This window comes from Notolepis coatsorum, assembly GCF_963971535.1.
Source record: "Notolepis coatsorum genome assembly, chromosome: 2".
NCBI lineage: Eukaryota > Metazoa > Chordata > Actinopteri > Aulopiformes > Paralepididae > Notolepis > Notolepis coatsorum.
Genome location: NC_140166.1, coordinates 1,619,325 through 1,642,339, shown reverse-complemented (window position 1 = coordinate 1,642,339; position 23,015 = coordinate 1,619,325). Strand labels below are relative to the sequence as shown.

At 42.2% G+C, this 23,015-nt stretch overlaps 1 protein-coding gene across 1 annotated transcript in view; it reads right to left on the bottom strand.

Moving 5' to 3' along the window:
- dbt (dihydrolipoamide branched chain transacylase E2) overlaps positions 1-23,015 on the bottom strand; it is a gene marked incomplete at its 5' end in the record, with an annotated part of 124,948 nt that overhangs the window by 17,070 nt on the left and 84,863 nt on the right. The window contains 2 exons of the mRNA XM_084308076.1: positions 6,713-6,784; positions 14,301-14,492. Of these exons, the coding sequence (XP_084164202.1) occupies positions 6,713-6,784; positions 14,301-14,492 (264 nt within the window). The remainder of the gene's footprint in view (positions 1-6,712; positions 6,785-14,300; positions 14,493-23,015) is intronic.

Genomic DNA, 23,015 nt, shown 5'->3' with positions numbered 1-23,015 from the left:
TCCTGTTATCTGCCTGTCGACTTCCTGTTATCTGCCTGTCGACTTCCTGTTATCTGCCTGTCGACTTCCTGGTTCTGCCTGTTAGCTTCCTGTTATCTTCCTGTTATCTGCCTGTCAGCTTCCTGGTTCTGCCTGTTAGCTTCCTGATTCTGCCTGTTAGCTTCCTGTTATCTGCCTGTCAGCTTCCTGGTTCTGCCTGTTGGCTTCCTGTTATCTACCCGTTAGCTTCCTGTTATCTACCTGTTAGCTTCCTGTTATCTGTAGGGATGGGAATCGAAAACCGGTTCCTAATTGGCCGATGCCTGGAACCGTGTGGCTCCCGTGACTTTCGATTCCCTTATCGCTGCCAGGGTTTTCCTACAGTTGCGCAATAATGTTAGCGTTAGCATGTAGCCATGGCAGACTCTATTTGATTCCTTAAGGGCTCGAAATTGCCTGGGTTTTGGCAATATGCTCCCGAAATGCTCCCGCTGTTTGGCTACTTCTATGTGCAGTGAAAACTACTTGAATGCTTTAGAACCTAGTCATTGATTTAGTTCAGGGCAGGCCTGTACAGTGCGACATATATATCGCACGTGCGACACTGACGTCAGTCTGTGCGATGAATTAATTGACTTTAGTAGCACTGGTGCGATGGCCCGTGGCGCAAGCAAAAAAAAAGAAAGTGTGACGGTAAATTGAATGGACCACAGCGCCACGCTATCCACTTGTAGTCTCGTGCGATTAAAAACAATGTCCCGTCTCGCGTAGAGTCCATAATCAAACACCAAATCCCATAATCCCTAGCGAACAATATCCCCGCGACTAAATTGCGAGCTCAATGTACACTGACTGGGTGACTTCGACAAGATGAAGCGCTTTTTTAAGGTATTAAATCCAACAAAAGAAGTACAAGATCAAAACCCCAAACGAGCCCGAGAGGGACCACCGTTAATAGAAACGAGACAAAAGGAGAAGATTAACAAGATGTACAGATATAACGCAGAGTGGGAAAATGATTTTCCGTGGATATTTTTTAATGAGGAAGCACAGCTATTATTATTCTGTCACTGGTGCCGGGAGACTCCGGAAAAGATCCGATCAGAGAATCCCTATGTCGCGGGTAACAATATCCTAAAAAGGGATAACATTAATAAACACAATACGTCCCATCGACACGTTCTTGCCCGGGATGCCTTCAACGCTAAATAAACCCCTGAGCGGGCCGGCACCCTCTTGCACTCGCTGACTAAACACGACCAGAGCGGATGATGCTGATCTCCGTGAGGTAAAGTTTAAGATGAATGTGACATATTGCATCGCCAAGGAAGAAATGCTGTTCACTAAATTTAAGCCGCTAATTTTACTCTGTAAAAAGAACTCCATCGTATGGCTACTTAAAATTCCCCTCCGGGATCAATAAAGTATTAATTATCTATCTATCAATCAATCTATCTATCTAATAACGAGACAATATGCAAATAAGGTAATAATAATAAGTAATTTAATTTATAAAGCCCTTTTCATTCATGCAGAGTTCCTTGTACTTAGTTCTGATTAATGCAATAGTGTGTGTGTGTGTGTGTGTGTGTGTGGATCTGAAAAAGTGGCCAGCAGACATGATGCTGGAACTGTGACACGTGTGCAGTGCACACACACACACGCACGCACACACACACACACGAATAATTATAATAATAATAATAATACATTTATTTATTTGGTTCCACAAATATGTACAGGTGTTTGTATGCATTATATCTATTTGTTATGTTGGTTTATAGGTGTTTCTAGGTTGGTTTCTAGCTTTCCCTGTAATCTGAGTCCACACCAGCGCTGCCTGGTCTCGGACTGCTTCATATCGGTTATATGGTTATGTCCTTGTTCTTTTTGTTTTACATTATGGGCAAATAAAGAAAGAATTTGTCTAAAAGCATTTCTTGTTAAAGTTTGGATTTTGTGTGCCCTGTATGCAAGATTCATGTCCCTTGCCAGTCACATACCTATTTAAGTAATGAACTGCACTACTTGTGGTTGTTTTTAGAGATTTTAGAGACGTTTTATACTCGTGCTACAAGATTTTGGCCTGTGCTACAAAACTATCAACCTCTGTAGCACCAGTGCTATGTGCAAAAAAAGTTAACGTACAGCCCTGGTTCAGGGTGAGCTAAAATTAGCCGCGGAGCTAACGCTAGCTAACGTGAGCTAACGCTATTTAATCAAGCTCACAAAGAGAGATAAACAGCTGACAGCGGATAGTACAGGTACAAATACAATAAAACAGCAGGTGGGGGCTGTTGTGTAAACCTTGTACTCTTTAGTTCACATATAATAAGAGACGGAGTGTTTGTTTACTAGTCTCTGTAAGCCAGGAAGTACTGTGGTGCAACATACAAATGTGTCCGTGTAGCAACACAAGCCAATACCTTATAGGACGGGGGCCCGGGGAGGGAGCTCTCTGTGTGTGTGTGTGTGTGTGTGTGTGTGTGTGTGTGTGTGTGTGTGTGTGTGTGTGTGTGTGTGTGTGAGACAGAAGTCAGAGGAATAACGACCTGTTATTCAATAGATTAAATTAGTTTAAGAATAAAAAAATAAATACATTTTAAGAGAATCTCAAATACATTATTTTATTTAAGTGTAGGCTATAGTTAATGTTTTATTTTTTTTACAGTTTTTGTATTTTTCTGACATGGGGGCTCAACAATAAATGACAATCAGAAATGTCAAGTTGCATGTTGTTATTCTAACCAGCTTAGACCCCTACGCTCTGCATCTTCTGGCCGCCTCAGACCTACTCCTATCCAAGCTCCGGGAGGGTCATCAAAGAGAAGTCGCCTATTCTCAGTCCTTGCCCCACAATGGTGGAATGAACTACCCACCCCAGTTAGGACAGCCGAATCACGTCCAATCTTTCGCCGTCGACTAAAGACGCACTTCTTCAACCATTATCTGAATAAAAAAAAAAAATCTAACCCTAACTAACCGTACTGTCATGCACTTGTCCTAATAAACTAACCTACACTGTAGCACTCAACACTTTGATGAACATTGTTGCTCAGCTGATAGAGTTGTGCCCATCCTGATGGCTTGTCGTACAGAACTTGTAAGTCGCTTTGGATAAAAGCGTCAGCTAAATGACTAGATGTAAATGTAGTTCTGTTGCATTTCCAATTTATTTATTTAAATCATAAATTGATCAGGTATCGATAAGGGAATCGATAATGGAATCGTATCGATAAAATCCTATCAATTCCCATCCCTAGTTATCTGCCTGTCAGCTTCCTGGTTCTGCCTGTTAGCTTCCTGTTATCTACCCGTTAGCTTCTTGGTTCTGCCTGTTAGCTTCCTGTTATCTACCTGTTAGCTTCCTGGTTCTGCCTGTTAGCTTCCTGTTATCTACCTGTTAGCTTCTTGGTTCTGCCTGTTAGCTTCCTGTTATCTACCTGTTAGCTTCCTGGTTCTGCCTGTTAGCTTCCTGTTATCTACCTGTTAGCTTCCTGGTTCTGCCTGTTAGCTTCCTGGTTCTGCCTGTTAGCTTCCTGGTTCTGCCTGTTAGCTTCCTGTTATCTGCCTGTTAGCTTCCTGGTTCTGCCTGTTAGCTTCCTGGTTCTGCCTGTTAGCTTCCTGTTATCTGCCTGTTAGCTTCCTGTTATCTACCTGGTTCTGCCTGTCAGCTTCCTGTTATCTACCTGGTTCTGCCTGTTAGCTTCCTGTTATCTGCCTGTCAGCTTCCTGTTATCTACCTGGTTCTGCCTGTTAGCTTCCTGTTATCTACCTGGTTCTGCCTGTTAGCTTCCTGTTATCTACCTCGTTCTGCCTGTTAGCTTCCTGTTATCTACCTGGTTCTGCCTGTTAGCTTCCTGTTATCTGCCTGTTAGCTTCCTGTTATCTGCCTGTCAGCTTCCTGTTATCTACCTGGTTCTGCCTGTCAGCTTCCTGTTATCTACCTGGTTCTGCCTGTTAGCTTCCTGTTATCTACCTGGTTCTGCCTGTTAGCTTCCTGTTATCTACCTGGTTCTGCCTGTTAGCTTCCTGTTATCTGCCTGTTAGCTTCCTGTTATCTGCCTGTCAGCTTCCTGTTATCTACCTGGTTCTGCCTGTTAGCTTCCTGTTATCTACCTGGTTCTGCCTGTTAGCTTCCTGTTATCTACCTGGTTCTGCCTGTTAGCTTCCTGTTATCTGCCTGGTTCTGCCTGTTAGCTTCCTGTTATCTACCTGGTTCTGCCTGTCAGCTTCCTGTTATCTACCTGGTTCTGCCTGTTAGCTTCCTGTTATCTACCTGGTTCTGCCTGTTAGCTTCCTGTTATCTACCTGGTTCTGCCTGTTAGCTTCCTGTTATCTGCCCGTTAGCTTCTTGGTTCTGCCTGTTAGCTTCCTGTTATCTACCTGTTAGCTTCCTGGTTCTGCCTGTTAGCTTCCTGTTATCTACCCGTTAGCTTCTTGGTTCTGCCTGTTAGCTTCCTGTTATCTACCTGTTAGCTTCCTGGTTCTGCCTGTTAGCTTCCTGTTATCTACCTGTTAGCTTCTTGGTTCTGCCTGTTAGCTTCCTGTTATCTACCTGTTAGCTTCCTGGTTCTGCCTGTTAGCTTCCTGTTATCTACCTGTTAGCTTCCTGGTTCTGCCTGTTAGCTTCCTGGTTCTGCCTGTTAGCTTCCTGGTTCTGCCTGTTAGCTTCCTGTTATCTGCCTGTTAGCTTCCTGGTTCTGCCTGTTAGCTTCCTGTTATCTACCTGTTAGCTTCTTGGTTCTGCCTGTTAGCTTCCTGTTATCTACCTGTTAGCTTCCTGGTTCTGCCTGTTAGCTTCCTGTTATCTACCTGTTAGCTTCCTGGTTCTGCCTGTTAGCTTCCTGGTTCTGCCTGTTAGCTTCCTGGTTCTGCCTGTTAGCTTCCTGTTATCTGCCTGTTAGCTTCCTGGTTCTGCCTGTTAGCTTCCTGGTTCTGCCTGTTAGCTTCCTGTTATCTGCCTGTTAGCTTCCTGTTATCTACCTGGTTCTGCCTGTCAGCTTCCTGTTATCTACCTGGTTCTGCCTGTTAGCTTCCTGTTATCTGCCTGTCAGCTTCCTGTTATCTACCTGGTTCTGCCTGTTAGCTTCCTGTTATCTACCTGGTTCTGCCTGTTAGCTTCCTGTTATCTACCTCGTTCTGCCTGTTAGCTTCCTGTTATCTACCTGGTTCTGCCTGTTAGCTTCCTGTTAGCTTCCTGTTATCTGCCTGTCAGCTTCCTGTTATCTACCTGGTTCTGCCTGTTAGCTTCCTGTTATCTACCTGGTTCTGCCTGTTAGCTTCCTGTTATCTACCTGGTTCTGCCTGTTAGCTTCCTGTTATCTGCCTGTTAGCTTCCTGTTATCTGCCTGGTTCTGCCTGTTAGCTTCCTGTTATCTGCCTGTCGGCTTCCTGGTTCTGCCTGTTAGCTTCCTGTTATCTTCCTGGTTCTGCCTGTTATCGGCGTCGGCTTCCTGGTTCTGCCTGTTAGCTTCCTGTTATCTACCTGGTTCTGCCTGTTAGCTTCCTGTTATCTACCTGGTTCTGCCTGTTAGCTTCCTGTTATCTGCCTGGTTCTGCCTGTTAGCTTCCTGTTATCTACCTGGTTCTGCCTGTCAGCTTCCTGTTATCTACCTGGTTCTGCCTGTTAGCTTCCTGTTATCTACCTGGTTCTGCCTGTTAGCTTCCTGTTATCTACCTGGTTCTGCCTGTTAGCTTCCTGTTATCTGCCTGTCGGCTTCCTGGTTCTGCCTGTTAGCTTCCTGTTATCTTCCTGGTTCTGCCTGTTATCGGCGTCGGCTTCCTGGTTCTGCCTGTTATCGGCGTGTCGGTGTCGGCTTCCTGGTTCTGCCTGTTATCGGCGTGTCGGTGTCGGCTTCCTGGTTCTGCCTGTTATCGGCGTGTCGGTGTCGGCTTCCTGGTTCTGCCTGTTATCGGCGTGTCGGTGTCGGCTTCCTGGTTCTGCCTGTTATCGGCGTGTCGGTGTCGGCTTCCTGGTTCTGCCTGTTATCGGCGTGTCGGTGTCGGCTTCCTGGTTCTGCCTGTTATCGGCGTGTCGGTGTCGGCTTCCTGGTTCTGCCTGTTATCGGCGTGTCGGTGTCGGCTTCCTGGTTCTGCCTGTTATCGGCGTGTCGGTGTCGGCTTCCTGGTTCTGCCTGTTATCGGCGTGTCGGTGTCGGCTTCCTGGTTCTGCCTGTTATCGGCGTGTCGGTGTCGGCTTCCTGGTTCTGCCTGTTATCGGCGTGTCGGTGTCGGCTTCCTGGTTCTGCCTGTTATCGGCGTGTCGGTGTCGGCTTCCTGGTTCTGCCTGTTATCGGCGTGTCGGTGTCGGCTTCCTGGTTCTGCCTGTTATCGGCGTGTCGGTGTCGGCTTCCTGGTTCTGCCGGTTATCGGCGTGTCGGTGTCGGCTTCCTGGTTCTGCCTGTTATCGGCGTGTCGGTGTCGGCTTCCTGGTTCGCTCGGAACTCGGCCAGTAAGGAAGCTAATAGCTTTGCATCCACTACACTACTGGGCAGTATTTCATACAACTTAATACAACTTTAAAATCAAAACTATCCCTTTAACTAGGATAAGAAAGTCAGTGTTCTAAATTAATGGATGTATTCGTCTATCTATACAATCCACAGGATAGAATTCATCAGATAGGATCAAGTTTCATTTTCACATGATTTGAACAGCAGCCTGTATCCACAGGGGTCATGCAAGCTATATACAGGTTTAACACCATTTCAAGCAGAGTACTTCCTCCTACCTGGATCTTTCCCAGCGCTGCGATCGCTACTTCTGGAGGGAGGATCACTGGCTTTGCATACGTGCCTCCAATCTGATTTACAACAAAACAAAAACAAGTTAAAACATCAACGTTCACTGCAATTCAATACATCTTGTAGCATGTACAGTAGGCTAGCTGGTCCTTCGTGAGGGGGACATCTTGTAGGGGTGGGGGGGGAAATCGATACGTAGTAGTATCGAGATACTTTGCATGGCGATACTGTATCGATATTTAATTATTCATAAAAAAAAATTGTATAAGGAAGTTGCATTGTTCATTTCAATACCTGTAATAGTACAGTAGTCCACACACACACATTCAGTTAAGTTGGAATATGACTGTAATACAAACGGTTCAGTTTGTCAGGTACATGCAACACAGATTACAGTGTTTACATCTGTCTGCTTGAGAAAATACCACGTTCTGCAATAAAAATGATTGAAGTGAGATGAACAGACTGAACTTCATTTTATTAGATAAAACATGTTGACAAAGTTTTACTTTGCAGTTGAAAAAAGGTAATAAATAAAATTTGAGCAAATTTATTTTTTATAAAAAATATCGCAATATTTTCTGCGTATCGCGATAGTATAGTATAGTATCGTGACGCAAGTATCGCGATAGTATCGTATCGTGAGGTCTCTGGCGATTCCCACCCCTAACATCTTGTGAGGGGTAGATCTTGTGAGGGCTAGATCTTGTGAGGGGTAGATCTTGTGAGGGGTAGATCTTGTGAGGGGTAGATCTTGTGAGGGGTAGATCTTGTGAGGGGTAGATCTTGTGAGGGGTAGATCTTGTGAGGGGTAGATCTTGTGAGGGCTAGATCTTGTGAGGGGTAGATCTTGTGAGGGGTAGATCTTGTGAGGGGTAGATCTTGTGAGGGGTAGATCTTGTGAGGGGTAGATCTTGTGAGGGCTAGATCTTGTGAGGGGTAGATCTTGTGAGGGGTAGATCTTGTGAGGGGTACAGTAGGCTGGTGCTTCATGAGGGGTACACTTTCAAATTCATTTATTTTAAGCTCCAACTACTGGGAATTCGTTATAATAGTCAAGAAAAACCTCCTGGTGAATTGTATTCAAATTTCATCAACATGTATCCTCATCATCAACATGTATCCTCCCTCATCAACATGTATCCTCCCTCATCAACATGTATCCTCCCTCATCAACATGTATCCTCCCTCATCATCATGTATCCTCCCTCATCAACATGTATCCTCCCTCATCAACATGTATCCTCCCTCATCAACATGTATCCTCCCTCATCAACATGTATCCTCCCTCATCATCATGTATCCTCCCTCATCAACATGTATCCTCCCTCATCATCATGTATCCTCCCTCATCAACATGTATCCTCCCTCATCATCATGTATCCTCCCTCATCAACATGTATCCTCCCTCATCAACATGTATCCTCCCTCATCAACATGTATCCTCCCTCATCAACATGTATCCTCCCTCATCAACATGTATCCTCCCTCATCATCATCATGTATCCTCCCTCATCATCATGTATCCTCCCTCATCATCATGTATCCTCCCTCATCAACATGTATCCTCCCTCATCAACATGTATCCTCCCTCATCATCATGTATCCTCCCTCATCATCATGTATCCTCCCTCATCAACATGTATCCTCATCAACATGTATCCTCCCTCATCATCATCATCATGTATCCTCCCTCATCATCATGTATCCTCCCTCATCATCATGTATCCTCCCTCATCAACATGTATCCTCCCTCATCAACATGTATCCTCATCATCAACATGTATCCTCCCTCATCATCATCATGTATCCTCCCTCATCATCATGTATCCTCCCTCATCATCATGTATCCTCCCTCATCATCATGTATCCTCCCTCATCAACATGTATCCTCCCTCATCATCATGTATCCTCCCTCATCATCATGTATCCTCCCTCATCAACATGTATCCTCCCTCATCATCATGTATCCTCCCTCATCATCATGTATCCTCATCAACATGTATCCTCCCTCATCATCATGTATCCTCCCTCATCAACATGTATCCTCCCTCATCAACATGTATCCTCCCTCATCAACATGTATCCTCCCTCATCAACATGTATCCTCATCAACATGTATCCTCCCTCATCATCATGTATCCTCCCTCATCAACATGTATCCTCCCTCATCAACATGTATCCTCCCTCATCAACATGTATCCTCCCTCATCAACATGTATCCTCCCTCATCATCATCATGTATCCTCCATCATCATCATGTATCCTCCCTCATCAACATGTATCCTCCCTCATCAACATGTATCCTCCCTCATCAACATGTATCCTCCCTCATCATCAACATGTATCCTCATCATCAACATGTATCCTCCCTCATCAACATGTATCCTCCCTCATCAACATGTATCCTCCCTCATCAACATGTATCCTCCCTCATCATCATGTATCCTCCCTCATCAACATGTATCCTCCCTCATCATCATGTATCCTCCCTCATCAACATGTATCCTCCCTCATCAACATGTATCCTCATCATCAACATGTATCCTCCCTCATCAACATGTATCCTCCCTAATCATCATGTATCCTCCCTCATCAACATGTATCCTCCCTCATCAACATGTATCCTCCCTCATCATCATGTATCCTCCCTCATCATCATGTATCCTCCCTCATCATCAACATGTATCCTCCCTCATCATCATGTATCCTCCCTCATCATCAACATGTATCCTCCCTCATCATCATCATGTATCCTCCCTCATCATCAACATGTATCCTCCCTCATCATCAACATGTATCCTCCCTCATCAACATGTATCCTCCCTCATCAACATGTATCCTCCCTCATCAACATGTATCCTCATCATCAACATGTATCCTCCCTCATCAACATGTATCCTCCCTCATCAACATGTATCCTCCCTCATCAACATGTATCCTCCCTCATCAACATGTATCCTCCCTCATCAACATGTATCCTCCCTCATCATCATGTATCCTCCCTCATCAACATGTATCCTCCCTCATCATCATGTATCCTCCCTCATCAACATGTATCCTCCCTCATCAACATGAATCCTCCCTCATCATCATGTATCCTCATCAACATGTATCCTCCCTCATCATCATGTATCCTCCCTCATCAACATGTATCCTCCCTCATCATCATGTATCCTCCCTCATCAACATGTATCCTCCCTCATCAACATGTATCCTCCCTCATCATCATGTATCCTCCCTCATCATCATGTATCCTCCCTCATCAACATGTATCCTCCCTCATCAACATGAATCCTCCCTCATCAACATGTATCCTCCCTCATCATCATGTATCCTCCCTCATCAACATGTATCCTCCCTCATCAACATGTATCCTCCCTCATCAACATGTATCCTCCCTCATCATCATGTATCCTCCCTCATCATCATGTATCCTCCCTCATCAACATGTATCCTCCCTCATCAACATGTATCCTCATCATCAACATGTATCCTCCCTCATCATCATGTATCCTCCCTCATCAACATGTATCCTCCCTCATCAACATGTATCCTCCCTCATCATCATGTATCCTCCCTCATCAACATGTATCCTCCCTCATCAACATGTATCCTCCCTCATCAACATGTATCCTCCCTCATCATCATGTATCCTCCCTCATCAACATGTATCCTCCCTCATCAACATGTATCCTCCCTCATCAACATGTATCCTCCCTCATCATCATGTATCCTCCCTCATCATAATGTATCCTCCCTCATCAACATGTATCCTCCCTCATCAACATGAATCCTCCCTCATCATCATGTATCCTCCCTCATCAACATGTATCCTCCCTCATCAACATGTATCCTCCCTCATCATCATGTATCCTCCCTCATCAACATGTATCCTCATCATCAACATGTATCCTCCCTCATCATCATGTATCCTCCCTCATCAACATGTATCCTCCCTCATCAACATGTATCCTCCCTCATCAACATGTATCCTCCCTCATCATCATGTATCCTCCCTCATCAACATGTATCCTCCCTCATCAACATGTATCCTCCCTCATCAACATGTATCCTCCCTCATCAACATGTATCCTCCCTCATCAACATGTATCCTCCCTCATCAACATGTATCCTCCCTCATCAACATGTATCCTCCCTCATCAACATGTATCCTCCCTCATCAACATGTATCCTCCCTCATCATCATGTATCCTCCCTCATCAACATGTATCCTCCCTCATCAACATGTATCCTCCCTCATCAACATGTATCCTCCCTCATCAACATGTATCCTCCCTCATCAACATGTATCCTCCCTCATCAACATGTATCCTCCCTCATCAACATGTATCCTCATCAACATGTATCCTCCCTCATCAACATGTATCCTCCCTCATCAACATGTATCCTCCCTCATCATCATGTATCCTCCCTCATCAACATGTATCCTCCCTCATCAACATGTATCCTCCCTCATCAACATGTATCCTCCCTCATCAACATGTATCCTCCCTCATCAACATGTATCCTCCCTCATCATCATGTATCCTCCCTCATCATCAACATGTATCCTCCCTCATCAACATGTATCCTCCCTCATCAACATGTATCCTCCCTCATCAACATGTATCCTCCCTCATCAACATGTATCCTCCCTCATCATCATGTATCCTCCCTCATCAACATGTATCCTCCCTCATCAACATGTATCCTCCCTCATCAACATGTATCCTCCCTCATCATCATGTATCCTCCCTCATCAACATGTATCCTCCCTCATCAACATGTATCCTCCCTCATCAACATGTATCCTCCCTCATCAACCTTGAAGTTTAGCCTCAGTTGCAGTAGCTTGCACTGCTGATGTCATTGTTGGGACTGGGAGGGGGCCTCTTTGTCCCCCTCCCGTCGGGCAGACTCTACCGCTCTATCACATGCTCTACCTCTCGGTTTACTAAGAGCTTCTTCCCCAGTGCTGTGCGCAGCCTGAATAACTCCAAAGGCTAGAATTGTATATTATCCTATTTTGTTTTGGTGTGTTATTAGTCAGGTTGTGGAAGTGCTGTTTCTGTGTGTCTGTGCATCATGCACTTTGATTATATGCACTTTTACTGTAAATTGTGCCTCTATGCATTATGTACTTTACTATGATATGCACTTTTAGGGGATGTTGATATCAAATAAAACTCTTGACTTGACTATCAACTTTAGCATTTGTCTGTGTTTTTACATATATTTTTTCTGTACAGTTTCTACTCTGCTCCTGTATTGGATTAGTTGTAGACAGTGTTTGCTCTGTACCTGTATTCCCATGTGGATTCGTCCATACATGGCAAATAAAATCTCTGACTGACTCTGACTGATGGTGTGCCGCTTACAGATTAGATTAGATTTTGGAGCCATCTAGTGGCAATGTTCAGATATAGCCATTGCTGTAATTTAAGTTAGAAGAAGGTGGATGTCCAAAGCCATCTACACACTTAACCTCTTAAGCCATATTTTCAGAAAGTTCGCCTAAAAGTAGGGATGCACCGAATGGGAAATTCTTGGCCGAAACAGATACCGAAAATAGGAAACAGTTGGCCGAAAACCGAATGCCGAAAGGCCGAAAATGATTCATAGAATAGAATTATTTTTTTACCAATGTTGTTCAGCTACCTGATTATGGAAAAATATATGATTATGGCAAAACTTAACTTAAATAATAAATAATCACTATTATGGGTCCATAAAACATTTATTCAGCACTTCTGAATGCATACAATACATTAATTCCAAGTCAAGTGCATTTTCTTTTCTCTGTTGGATAACTACAACAAAGTGCGTTTTGATTACGTCATCACAACAACACGCGTTAGGTTACAGGTTGTTTATGTTCTTTGACTTTCGGTGATATATTTTCGGTGAAAAAACTCTTTCGGCCGAAAGCCGAAAAGACATTTTTGGCCATTTTCGGCCGAAAGTTTTCGGCCACCGAAATTTAGGTGCATCCCTACCTAAAAGTATATACCCAAGTAAATGGAAGATTGCTCCACTTCTACAAGCTCCATTTGCATGTTCTTGGTATCTGATTCTAGGGACATCTATGGATCTCAGGGAATGTATTCCCAGTGTCAGAAATATTGTTTCTGTTACTATGCTTGAGTAAATTGTAATGAACAAACAGAATATAAATTATTATAATTCTTTTTTTTTTTATCTACTTTTTCTCCCCATTTTTCTCCCATCCCAATTTCGTATCGTCCAATTCTCCCCTCCCCTGTCTCGAACGCTGTTAGGCCACGCCTCCCACAGGTCGGCTGCAATGTGGACGAAGCCTTGCATCACGTGTCCCCTCCGGTACTCGAGGAGGCAGCCGTCGCATCTTTTCACCTGCACAGCGCCATCTCTCAGTGGCGAGGAGTAACGCGTGGGCTAACGTTACTTCACGTTTAAAACAGAGGCACGCGCTGTTAGAACCCCTGTATTGAACTGTTAGAACCCCTGTATTGAACTGTTAGAACCCCTGTATTGAACAGAGGCACGCGCTGTTAGAACCCCTGTCTGTTAGAACCCCTGTATTGAACAGAGGCATGTGCTGTTAGAACCCCTGTCTGTTAGAACCCCTGTATTGAACAGAGGCACGTGCTGTTAGAACCCCTGTCTGTTAGAACCCCTGTATTGAACAGAGGCACGTGCTGTTAGAACCCCTGTCTGTTAGAACCCCTGTATTGAACAGAGGCACGCGCTGTTAGAACCCCTGTATTGAACAGAGGCACGTGCTGTTAGAACCCCTGTATTGAACAGAGGCACGCGCTGTTAGAACCCCTGTATTGAACAGAGGCACGCGCTGTTAGAACCCCTGTATTGAACAGAGGCATGTGCTGTTAGAACCCCTGTATTGAACAGAGGCATGTGCTGTTAGAACCCCTGTCTGTTAGAACCCCTGTATTGAACAGAGGCACGTGCTGTTAGAACCCCTGTCTGTTAGAACCCCTGTATTGAACAGAGGCACGTGCTGTTAGAACCCCTGTCTGTTAGAACCCCTGTATTGAACAGAGGCACGTGCTGTTAGAACCCCTGTCTGTTAGAACCCCTGTATTGAACAGAGGCACGTGCTGTTAGAACCCCTGTCTGTTAGAACCCCTGTATTGAACAGAGGCACGTGCTGTTAGAACCCCTGTCTGTTAGAACCCCTGTATTGAACAGAGGCACGCACCCAGTGTAGTGAAAGGTCTTGAGATCAGAGTTTTCAGGAGAGTTAGTAGATGGAAAGAAGACAGAGGTAGCAGTCCCTATAAGACAAGATATTATTTCTGTAATTAACACAACACAAGGATTCAATGTCACCGATGACATCACTGGTGGCCATATTCAAACTCATTTACTCTCAATAACTGTCAAACTAAATGAATGTGTGCAAAACTGTTAAAAGTCTTTAGTTGTATGTGAGATTATCTGCAAAATAAATCTGCAGTTTTTTTTGGTGAAATGTCCCTTTAAAATATGAAACTCAAAGATTTCAATTGTTTGAAAATCTCAAAATCGAAATCAATCAAAAATGAAATCAAACAGATTGTAAAATGGACTCACTGAGCCGATGTTGGAGAGGGTGAAGGTGCCCCCCGTGAGGTCGGCGGTGCCCAGCTGGCCGGCAGCGCCCAGCGTCTGTATGCGGTTCAGCTCCACGGCGATGTCCAGCACACTGAGCAGCTGCACGTTCTTCACGTTGGGGACCAGGAGGCCCTGGAGAGTGTCCATGGCCAGGCCGATGTTGTGGGAGGCCTGGGAGACGCAGCAGACATACACTGTTCACATGATCTAGACTCAGATACATCTTATTCACATGATCTAGACTCAGATACATCTTATTCACATGATCTAGACTCAGATACATCTTATTCACATGATCTAGACTCAGATACATCTTATTCACATGATCTAGACTCAGATACATCTTATTCACATGATCTAGACTCAGATACATCTTATTCACATGATCTAGACTCAGATACATCTTATTCACATGATCTAGACTCAGATACATCTTATTTACACGATCTAGACTCAGATACATCTTATTCACATGATCTAGACTCAGATACATCTTATTTACACGATCTAGACTCAGATACATCTTATTCACATGATCTAGACTCAGATACATCTTATTCACACGATCTAGACTCAGATACATCTTATTTACACGATCTAGACTCAGATACATCTTATTCACATGATCTAGACTCAGATACATCTTATTCACACGATCTAGACTCAGATACATCTTATTCACATGATCTAGACTCGGATACATCTTATTCACATGATCTAGACTCAGATACATCTTATTCACACGATCTAGACTCAGATACATCTTATTCACATGATCTAGACTCAGATACATCTTATTTACACGATCTAGACTCAGATACATCTTATTCACATGATCTAGACTCAGATACATCTTATTTACACGATCTAGACTCAGATACATCTTATTCACATGATCTAGACTCAGATACATCTTATTCACATGATCTAGACTCAGATACATCTTATTCACATGATCTAGACTCAGATACATCTTATTTACACGATCTAGACTCAGATACATCTTATTCACATGATCTAGACTCAGATACATCTTATTCACACGATCTAGACTCAGATACATCTTATTCACATGATCTAGACTCAGATACATCTTATTCACATGATCTAGACTCAGATACATCTTATTCACATGATCTAGACTCAGATACATCTTATTCACATGATCTAGACTCAGATACATCTTATTCACATGATCTAGACTCAGATACATCTTATTTACATGATCTAGACTCAGATACATCTTATTCACATGATCTAGACTCAGATACATCTTATTCACATGATCTAGACTCAGATACATCTTATTCACATGATCTAGACTCAGATACATCTTATTCACATGATCTAGACTCAGATACATCTTATTCACATGATCTAGACTCAGATACATCTTATTCACATGATCTAGACTCAGATACATCTTATTCACATGATCTAGACTCAGATACATCTTATTTACATGATCTAGACTCAGATACATCTTATTCACATGATCTAGACTCAGATACATCTTATTCACATGATCTAGACCCAGATACATCTTATTCACATGATCTAGACTCAGATACATCTTATTCACATGATCTAGACTCAGATACATCTTATTCACATGATCTAGACTCAGATACATCTTATTCACATGATCTAGACTCAGATACATCTTATTCACATGATCTAGACTCAGATACATCTTATTCACATGATCTAGACTCAGATACATCTTATTCACATGATCTAGACTCAGATACATCTTATTCACATGATCTAGACTCAGATACAAGTGTCCCAGTTTTGTAGCCTTTTTTACTTTACATGCCTCTATATTAAACATAAATTTAATGTTTTCAGAACTGTGCAAAAAAAAGAAAAAAAAATATCAAGTGTCCCATTTCACTGGTTATATTTCCACATTTTAGTGTTCTTCAGTTCTTTTTTTTTCATTCAGTGTGAGAAATCCAGTCTCTGTTGAGCTTTAACAAGTCCATCAAAGTCAGGTTGCATGTCTGAGGTGGAGATGCGAAGCACAGCTGCCAGATGTTCATCAGTGAGAGAGGATCTGTACCTGGATTTGGTAAACGTCATGACTGAGAATGTCTGTTCACATATGTAGGTGGATCCAAAGAGAACCAACATCTTCTGAGCATGTCTCCTCATGTTTGGAAAGTTCTCCTCCTTGAGAGCAGAGTAGAACTCTAGCAGTGATGCTGACTTAAAGTGCTCTTTCAGTAGTGAATCCGACTGCAGGTCAATGAGTTCAAGCTGAACAACTATCAACACTGCAGGTAAAGGGAGAGGAAACCAGCTGCATTTCATCCTCAACCTTTTTGAAATCTTGAAAACGCCTTGAAAATTCATCATGCAGTGCTCCCAACATGGATGAGTACCTGTGCCGGTGATCAGCTGATGGTTTGACTTCTTTCAGGGTTTTCATGTGTTTGAGATTATTGCTGCCTAGTTGCCTTGAAATTAATTGCAACTTTGTCATGAAGGCTTTCACATGGCTATGGATTTCATGAGCAAAAATGCCCTTGCCCTGCAGTTGTGTGTTCAGTAGGGATGGGTACCGTTCACATTTGAACCGATACGTTACCGGTACCTGTGAATCGATACCGGTACCCAACGGTACCTTTTTTCTGTACTTTAGTCTCTAAAAATGTAATATACCTACCTCAGTTGTGAAAAAAAAAATGTTGTTGAATCAAGTCAAATCCTAGGTAAGCGTATATTGTGCGTGTGAACGTTGACACGAAAAAAGGGAAAAAAAGTAATTTTTTTTTTATTATCATGTAATCTTTCGCGGGCCGGTCAGAATCCCGCGGGCCGTACAATGCCCAGGTCTGATCTAGACTCAGATACATCTTATTTACATGATCTAGACTCAGATACATCTTATTTACATGATCTAGACTCAGATACATCTTATTCACATGATCTAGACTCAGATACATCTTATTCACATGATCTAGACTCAGATACATCTTATTCACATGATCTAGACTCAGATACATCTTATTCACATGATCTAGACTCAGATACATCTTATTCACATGATCTACACCCAGATACATCTTATTCACATAATCTAGACTCAGATGCATCTATGATAATATTTGGATACTCAAAAAGATAAGATTGAAATTCAATCTAAATTGAGGAAAAGCCAACTAAAGATCAATGAATTAGGCCTAATAAAGAAAAGTACAACTTATTTATTATTGTGCAAAGCCGTCTTCATCACTGGACTCTCTTCTCTCTCTCTCACTCCGTCTGCATCACTGGACTCTCTCTCTCTCTCTCTCACTCCGTCTGCATCACTGGACTCTCTCTCTCTCTCTCTCACTCCGTCTGCATCAGTGGACTCTCTCTCTCTCTCTCTCACTCTGCATCACTGGACTCTCTCTTTCACTCTCACTCCGTCTGCATCACTGGACTCTCTCTCTTTCACTCTCACTCCGTCTCCATCACTGGACACTCTCTCTTTCACTCTCACTCCGTCTGCATCACTGGACTCTCTCTCTTTCACTCTCACTCTGTCTGCATCACTGGACTCTCTCTTTCACTCTCACTCCGTCTGCATCACTGGACTCTCTCTTTCTCTCTCACTCCGTCTGCATCACTGGACTCTCTCTCTTTCACTCTCACTCTGTCTCCATCACTGGACTCTCTCTCTTTCACTCTCACTCTGTCTCCATCACTGGACTCTCTCTCTTTCACTCTCACTCTGTCTCCATCACTGGACTCTCTCTCTTTCACTCTCACTCCATTAAACGGCCAGGGTGGTTGCGGTACGAAATCTGAATGATCTGGAGCAATACAAGTGACAATGCCTAAATATATTTTTTTTGGGACCGATGACTTGGATTTCATTCATGCTGTTTACCTTATTGACTGAGTTTTTTCTGGTAGGCCTGTATGGCCAAGATGTTTTCTGTCTGGACATGTGGAAGATATGTTTTTTTTGTTCTTTGTTTTTTTTTGGCTTTTTCATTTTCAACTTTATGGCATTCTTTGGTTGGCATAGAACCTATGGTCTGAAAGAGATATCATGGATTATTTTTTATCGATACAGTCTATTGGGATTCCATTTTCTTTTTTTGGACTGGGATTCTGTTTCCTACCGCATGTTGAATGCATGGATACTGCAGACTGAAAGAGAGAACTTGAATTACTTTTTGCTCAACTATGGACATGGACTATTGTTTTCAATTTTGGATCTGGGTGTGTATATGTTTTCCACGGACAGTTATGGCATGGACTACTTTTGTGGAGAGGCATTGTGGACAACTACAGCATGGACTATGGAGATGTGTCTTGGGCAGCCAAGGGCTCATGTTGGCCAGCTGTATGGTATGGTCAACTTGGGTGGAATTGTATTTGGAGATACATACATGGGTGACTTTAAAGAAGTAGGCTCACTGGAGCCCGGAAATCAAGTACATAACCACAATGTCGGATACGGAAGAAATATATGATTTTGAATATGATGTTGATCCTGAGACCCATGTGTTTAATGCAATTAATAATACCTGTAAATATTATACAGATGAACAGCTTAATGACATTGTTAAACCAGAAAATAGGTTTTCGTTGATACACCTAAATTGTAGAAGCCTTTATGCGAATTTCACCAAGATTAATGAATACTTAAAAACATTTAATAATAGATTTTCAGTTATAGCATTATCTGAAACGTGGTTAAAGCAGGAGAATTGTGCTGATTTTCACTTGGAGGGTTATGAGCTGTATCACTGGATAGAAACAACAAAAGGGGAGGGGGCGTGGCCCTGTATGTGGACAGTGACTTGAAATGTAAACAAGTGCAAAGTATAGTAATCGATGACTTAATGGAAGGTATAACTGTGGAAATTGAAATGGATAAGGTGAAGAATATTGTTGTTACTTGTGTATACAGAACACCAGGGTCAAGCATAGAATCATTTAAAGACAGTTTGGAAGAGTTATTGAATGGGTTAAATGAGAGCAAAACATGTCTGATTTGTGGAGACTTTAACATTGATCTCTTAAAGCAATCTAATCACTGCACGTCAGATTTTGTGGATGCTCTATACGGCAGAGGGTTCTACCCACTGATCACAAAACCCAGTAGAGTAACCTCAACTTGTGCTACATTAATTGACAATATTTTTATAAACACTTTGGAGAACAATATTAAAAGCGGACTTGTGATAAATGATATTAGTGACCACTTACCTATATTTGTAATATATGACTCTCAAATTAAGACAAAGAAGGAAGAAAACTCCCTTAGATACACAAGGGTAAGAACTGATGACACAATAGCCAAGTTCAGGAATGATCTGGTTAATGAGGAGTGGAAAGGGGTTTATGTGGAAGAAGTAAATGCTGCATATGACGCATTTTTGGACATTTACTTGTCGCTGTATGAAGAACACTGTCCAATGGTAGTACGGAAGCAAAAATGTAATTATAAAATAAAACCCTGGATGACAAAGGGCTTACAAAATGCAAGTAAAAAGAAAAACAAACTCTATAGAGATTTTATCAAATTAAGAACAAAAAAGGCTGAAAATCAATATAAAGCTTACAAAAATAAATTAACTACTATAATTAGAAATGCAAAGAAAGAACACTATAATAATGTCTTAAAGGAAAATATAAATAATATCAAAGAAACTTGGAAGATTTTACGAAATGTCATTGGAAGCAAAGCTGTATCTGCAGATTTACCCAATTACTTCATTAATGACAACAATACGGTTATTAAAAACGTGAATGAAGTGGTAAATGAATTTAATTCATTTTTTGTAAATGTAGGCCCAAACCTTGCTAAGAATATCCAAAGTCATAATGAAGGGAAAGCAAATAAAGACTGGACAGGGGAAAGTAAAGTGTTGCAGTCTATGTTTCTAGGACATGTGAGTGAAAGACAAATTATAGAAATAGCATTACATTCAAAAAATAAGACATCAACTGACAGTGATGGAATTGACATGATAATTGTGAAGAAGACCATTGATTGTATAATTAACCCCCTGTGTCATATTTTTTATCTTTCCTTTCAAACAGGCACCTTTCCAGACAGAATGAAAATAGCAAAGGTTATTCCTCTATTTAAATCTGGGGACAAACACAGCTATACCAACTACAGACCAGTGTCTTTGCTTTCACAATTTTCCAAGATTCTTGAAAAAGTGTTTGCTCATAAATTAGATAGTTTTATTGAAAAGAATAACCTGCTGAGTGAGAGTCAGTATGGATTCAGGGCAAATCTATCAACAGCCTTAGCCTTAATGAATATATATGAAGAAATAACCACAGCCGTAGATGAAAAGGAATTACACAATAGGGGTGTTTATTGACTTAAAAAAGCATTTGATACGATAGATCATCACATTTTAATTTCTAAATTACAAACATACGGTGTGAGAGGGGTGGCGATGAACTGGTTAAGTAGCTATCTTGAAAATAGACAACAATATGTACAACTCTCTGGTTACACATCTGAATGTATGAATATTGAATGTGGTGTCCCTCAAGGTTCGGTCCTGGGGCCCAAACTTTTTATTTTATATATTAATGATATATGTGAAGTGTCAAACATATTGCAATTTGTTTTATTAGCTGACGATAAAACATTTTCAGTTCAGGAAAATACCTAAAAAATTTTGCAGATGACATTGTAAATGAAATGTGTAAACTATGGAACTCCTTGCAGAACGATGAAAAGAGTTCCAATAATATATTTCACTTCAAAAGGTTGTGCAAAGAAAAGATACATAGACAGTATAGCACAGTTTAGTATAATATTGCAGTTTAGCGTGTCAGGATGACATAGCATAGAGTTGTAGTGTAGGCCAGTATGAGTATAGTAATATAGTATATAGCAGCGTAACATAGAATAATAATATATGGTGTAGAATAAATAGTATGATTTAGTTATATTATAATATATAATAATATAATAAAATAGAAATTAGATAGTATATAGAAGTATAATACATTATATAAGTGTGTGTGTGTGGGGGTGTGTGTGTGTGTAAATGAATGAACCTAAATATGTAGTTTGACTGATAGATAGACAAAATGGGTTTATTTATGTTGATTTAATTTGGTTGTGTTGATGTTAAATTTTTATTTATTTTTTTGCAAAATGGGTATATTCTGTTTGGTTTTACACAATATGTCTATCGGTGTGTTGTGTGTGTGTAGGGGCAGGTATATATAAGATTTTTTCTTCTTCCTGTTCCTTTCGGCCATGGTATTTTTGGTGAATTATATGAATATGTACTGTTGGACTGTGGTAATTCCATGTACGAATAAATAAATGATGATGATGATGATGACTGGACTCTCTCTTTCTCTCTCACTCAGTCTGAATCACTGGACTCTCTCTCTTTCACTCTCACTCCGTCTCCATCACTGGACACTCTCTCTTTCATTCTCACTCCGTCTCCATCACTGGACTCTCTCTTTCACTCTCACTCAGTCTGCATCACTGGACTCTCTCTCTCTTTCACTCTCACTCTGTCTGCATCACTGGACTCTCTCTCTTTCTCTCTCACTCAGTCTGCATCACTGGACTCTCTCTCTCTCTCTCTCACTCCGTCTGCATCACTGGACTCTCTCTCTCTCTCTCTCACTCCGTCTGCATCACTGGACTCTCTCTCTTTCTCTCTCACTCCGTCTGCATCACTGGACTCTCTCTCTTTCACTCTCACTCTGTCTGCATCACTGGACTCTCTCTCTTTCACTCTCACTCCATCTCCATCACTGGACTCTCTCTCTTTCACTCTCACTCTGTCTGCATCACTGGACTCTCTCTCTTTCTCTCTCACTCCGTCTCCATCACTGGACTCTCTCTCTTTCTCTCTCACTCAGTCTCCATCACTGGACTCTCTCTCTTTCTCTCTCACTCCGTCTCCATCACTGGACTCTCTCTCTCTCTCTCTCACTCCGTCTGCATCACTGGACTCTCTCTCTTTCACTCTCACTCCGTCTGCATCACTGGACTCTCTCTCTTTCACTCTCACTCCGTCTGCATCACTGGACTCTCTCTCTTTCTCTCTCACTCCGTCTGCATCACTGGACTCTCTCTCTTTCACTCTCACTCCGTCTCCATCACTGGACTCTCTCTCTTTCTCTCTCACTCCGTCTGCATCACTGGACTCTCTCTTTCTCTCTCACTCCGTCTGCATCACTGGACTCTCTCTCTTTCTCTCTCACTCCGTCTGCATCACTGGACTCTCTCTCTTTCTCTCTCACTCAGTCTCCATCACTGGACTCTCTCTCTTTCACTTTCACTCTCACTCCGTCTCCATCACTGGACTCTCTCTCTTTCACTCTCACTCCGTCTCCATCACTGGACACTCTCTCTTTCTCTCACTCCGTCTCCATCACTGGACTCTCTCTCTTTCTCTCTCACTCCGTCTCCATCACTGGACTCTCTCTCTTTCACTCTCACTCAGTCTTCATCACTGGACTCTCTTTCACTCTCACTCTCTCTCTCTCACTCAGTCTTCATCACTGGACTCTCTTTCACTCTCACTCTCTTTCTCTCACTCCGTCTCCATCACTGGACTCTCTTTCTCTCTCACTCCGTCTCCATCACTGGACTCTCTTTCTCTCTCACTCAGTCTTCATCACTGGACTCTCTCTTTCACGCTCACTCTCGTTTTTAAACTCTATCAAAAGGAAACAATACAAGCAGCC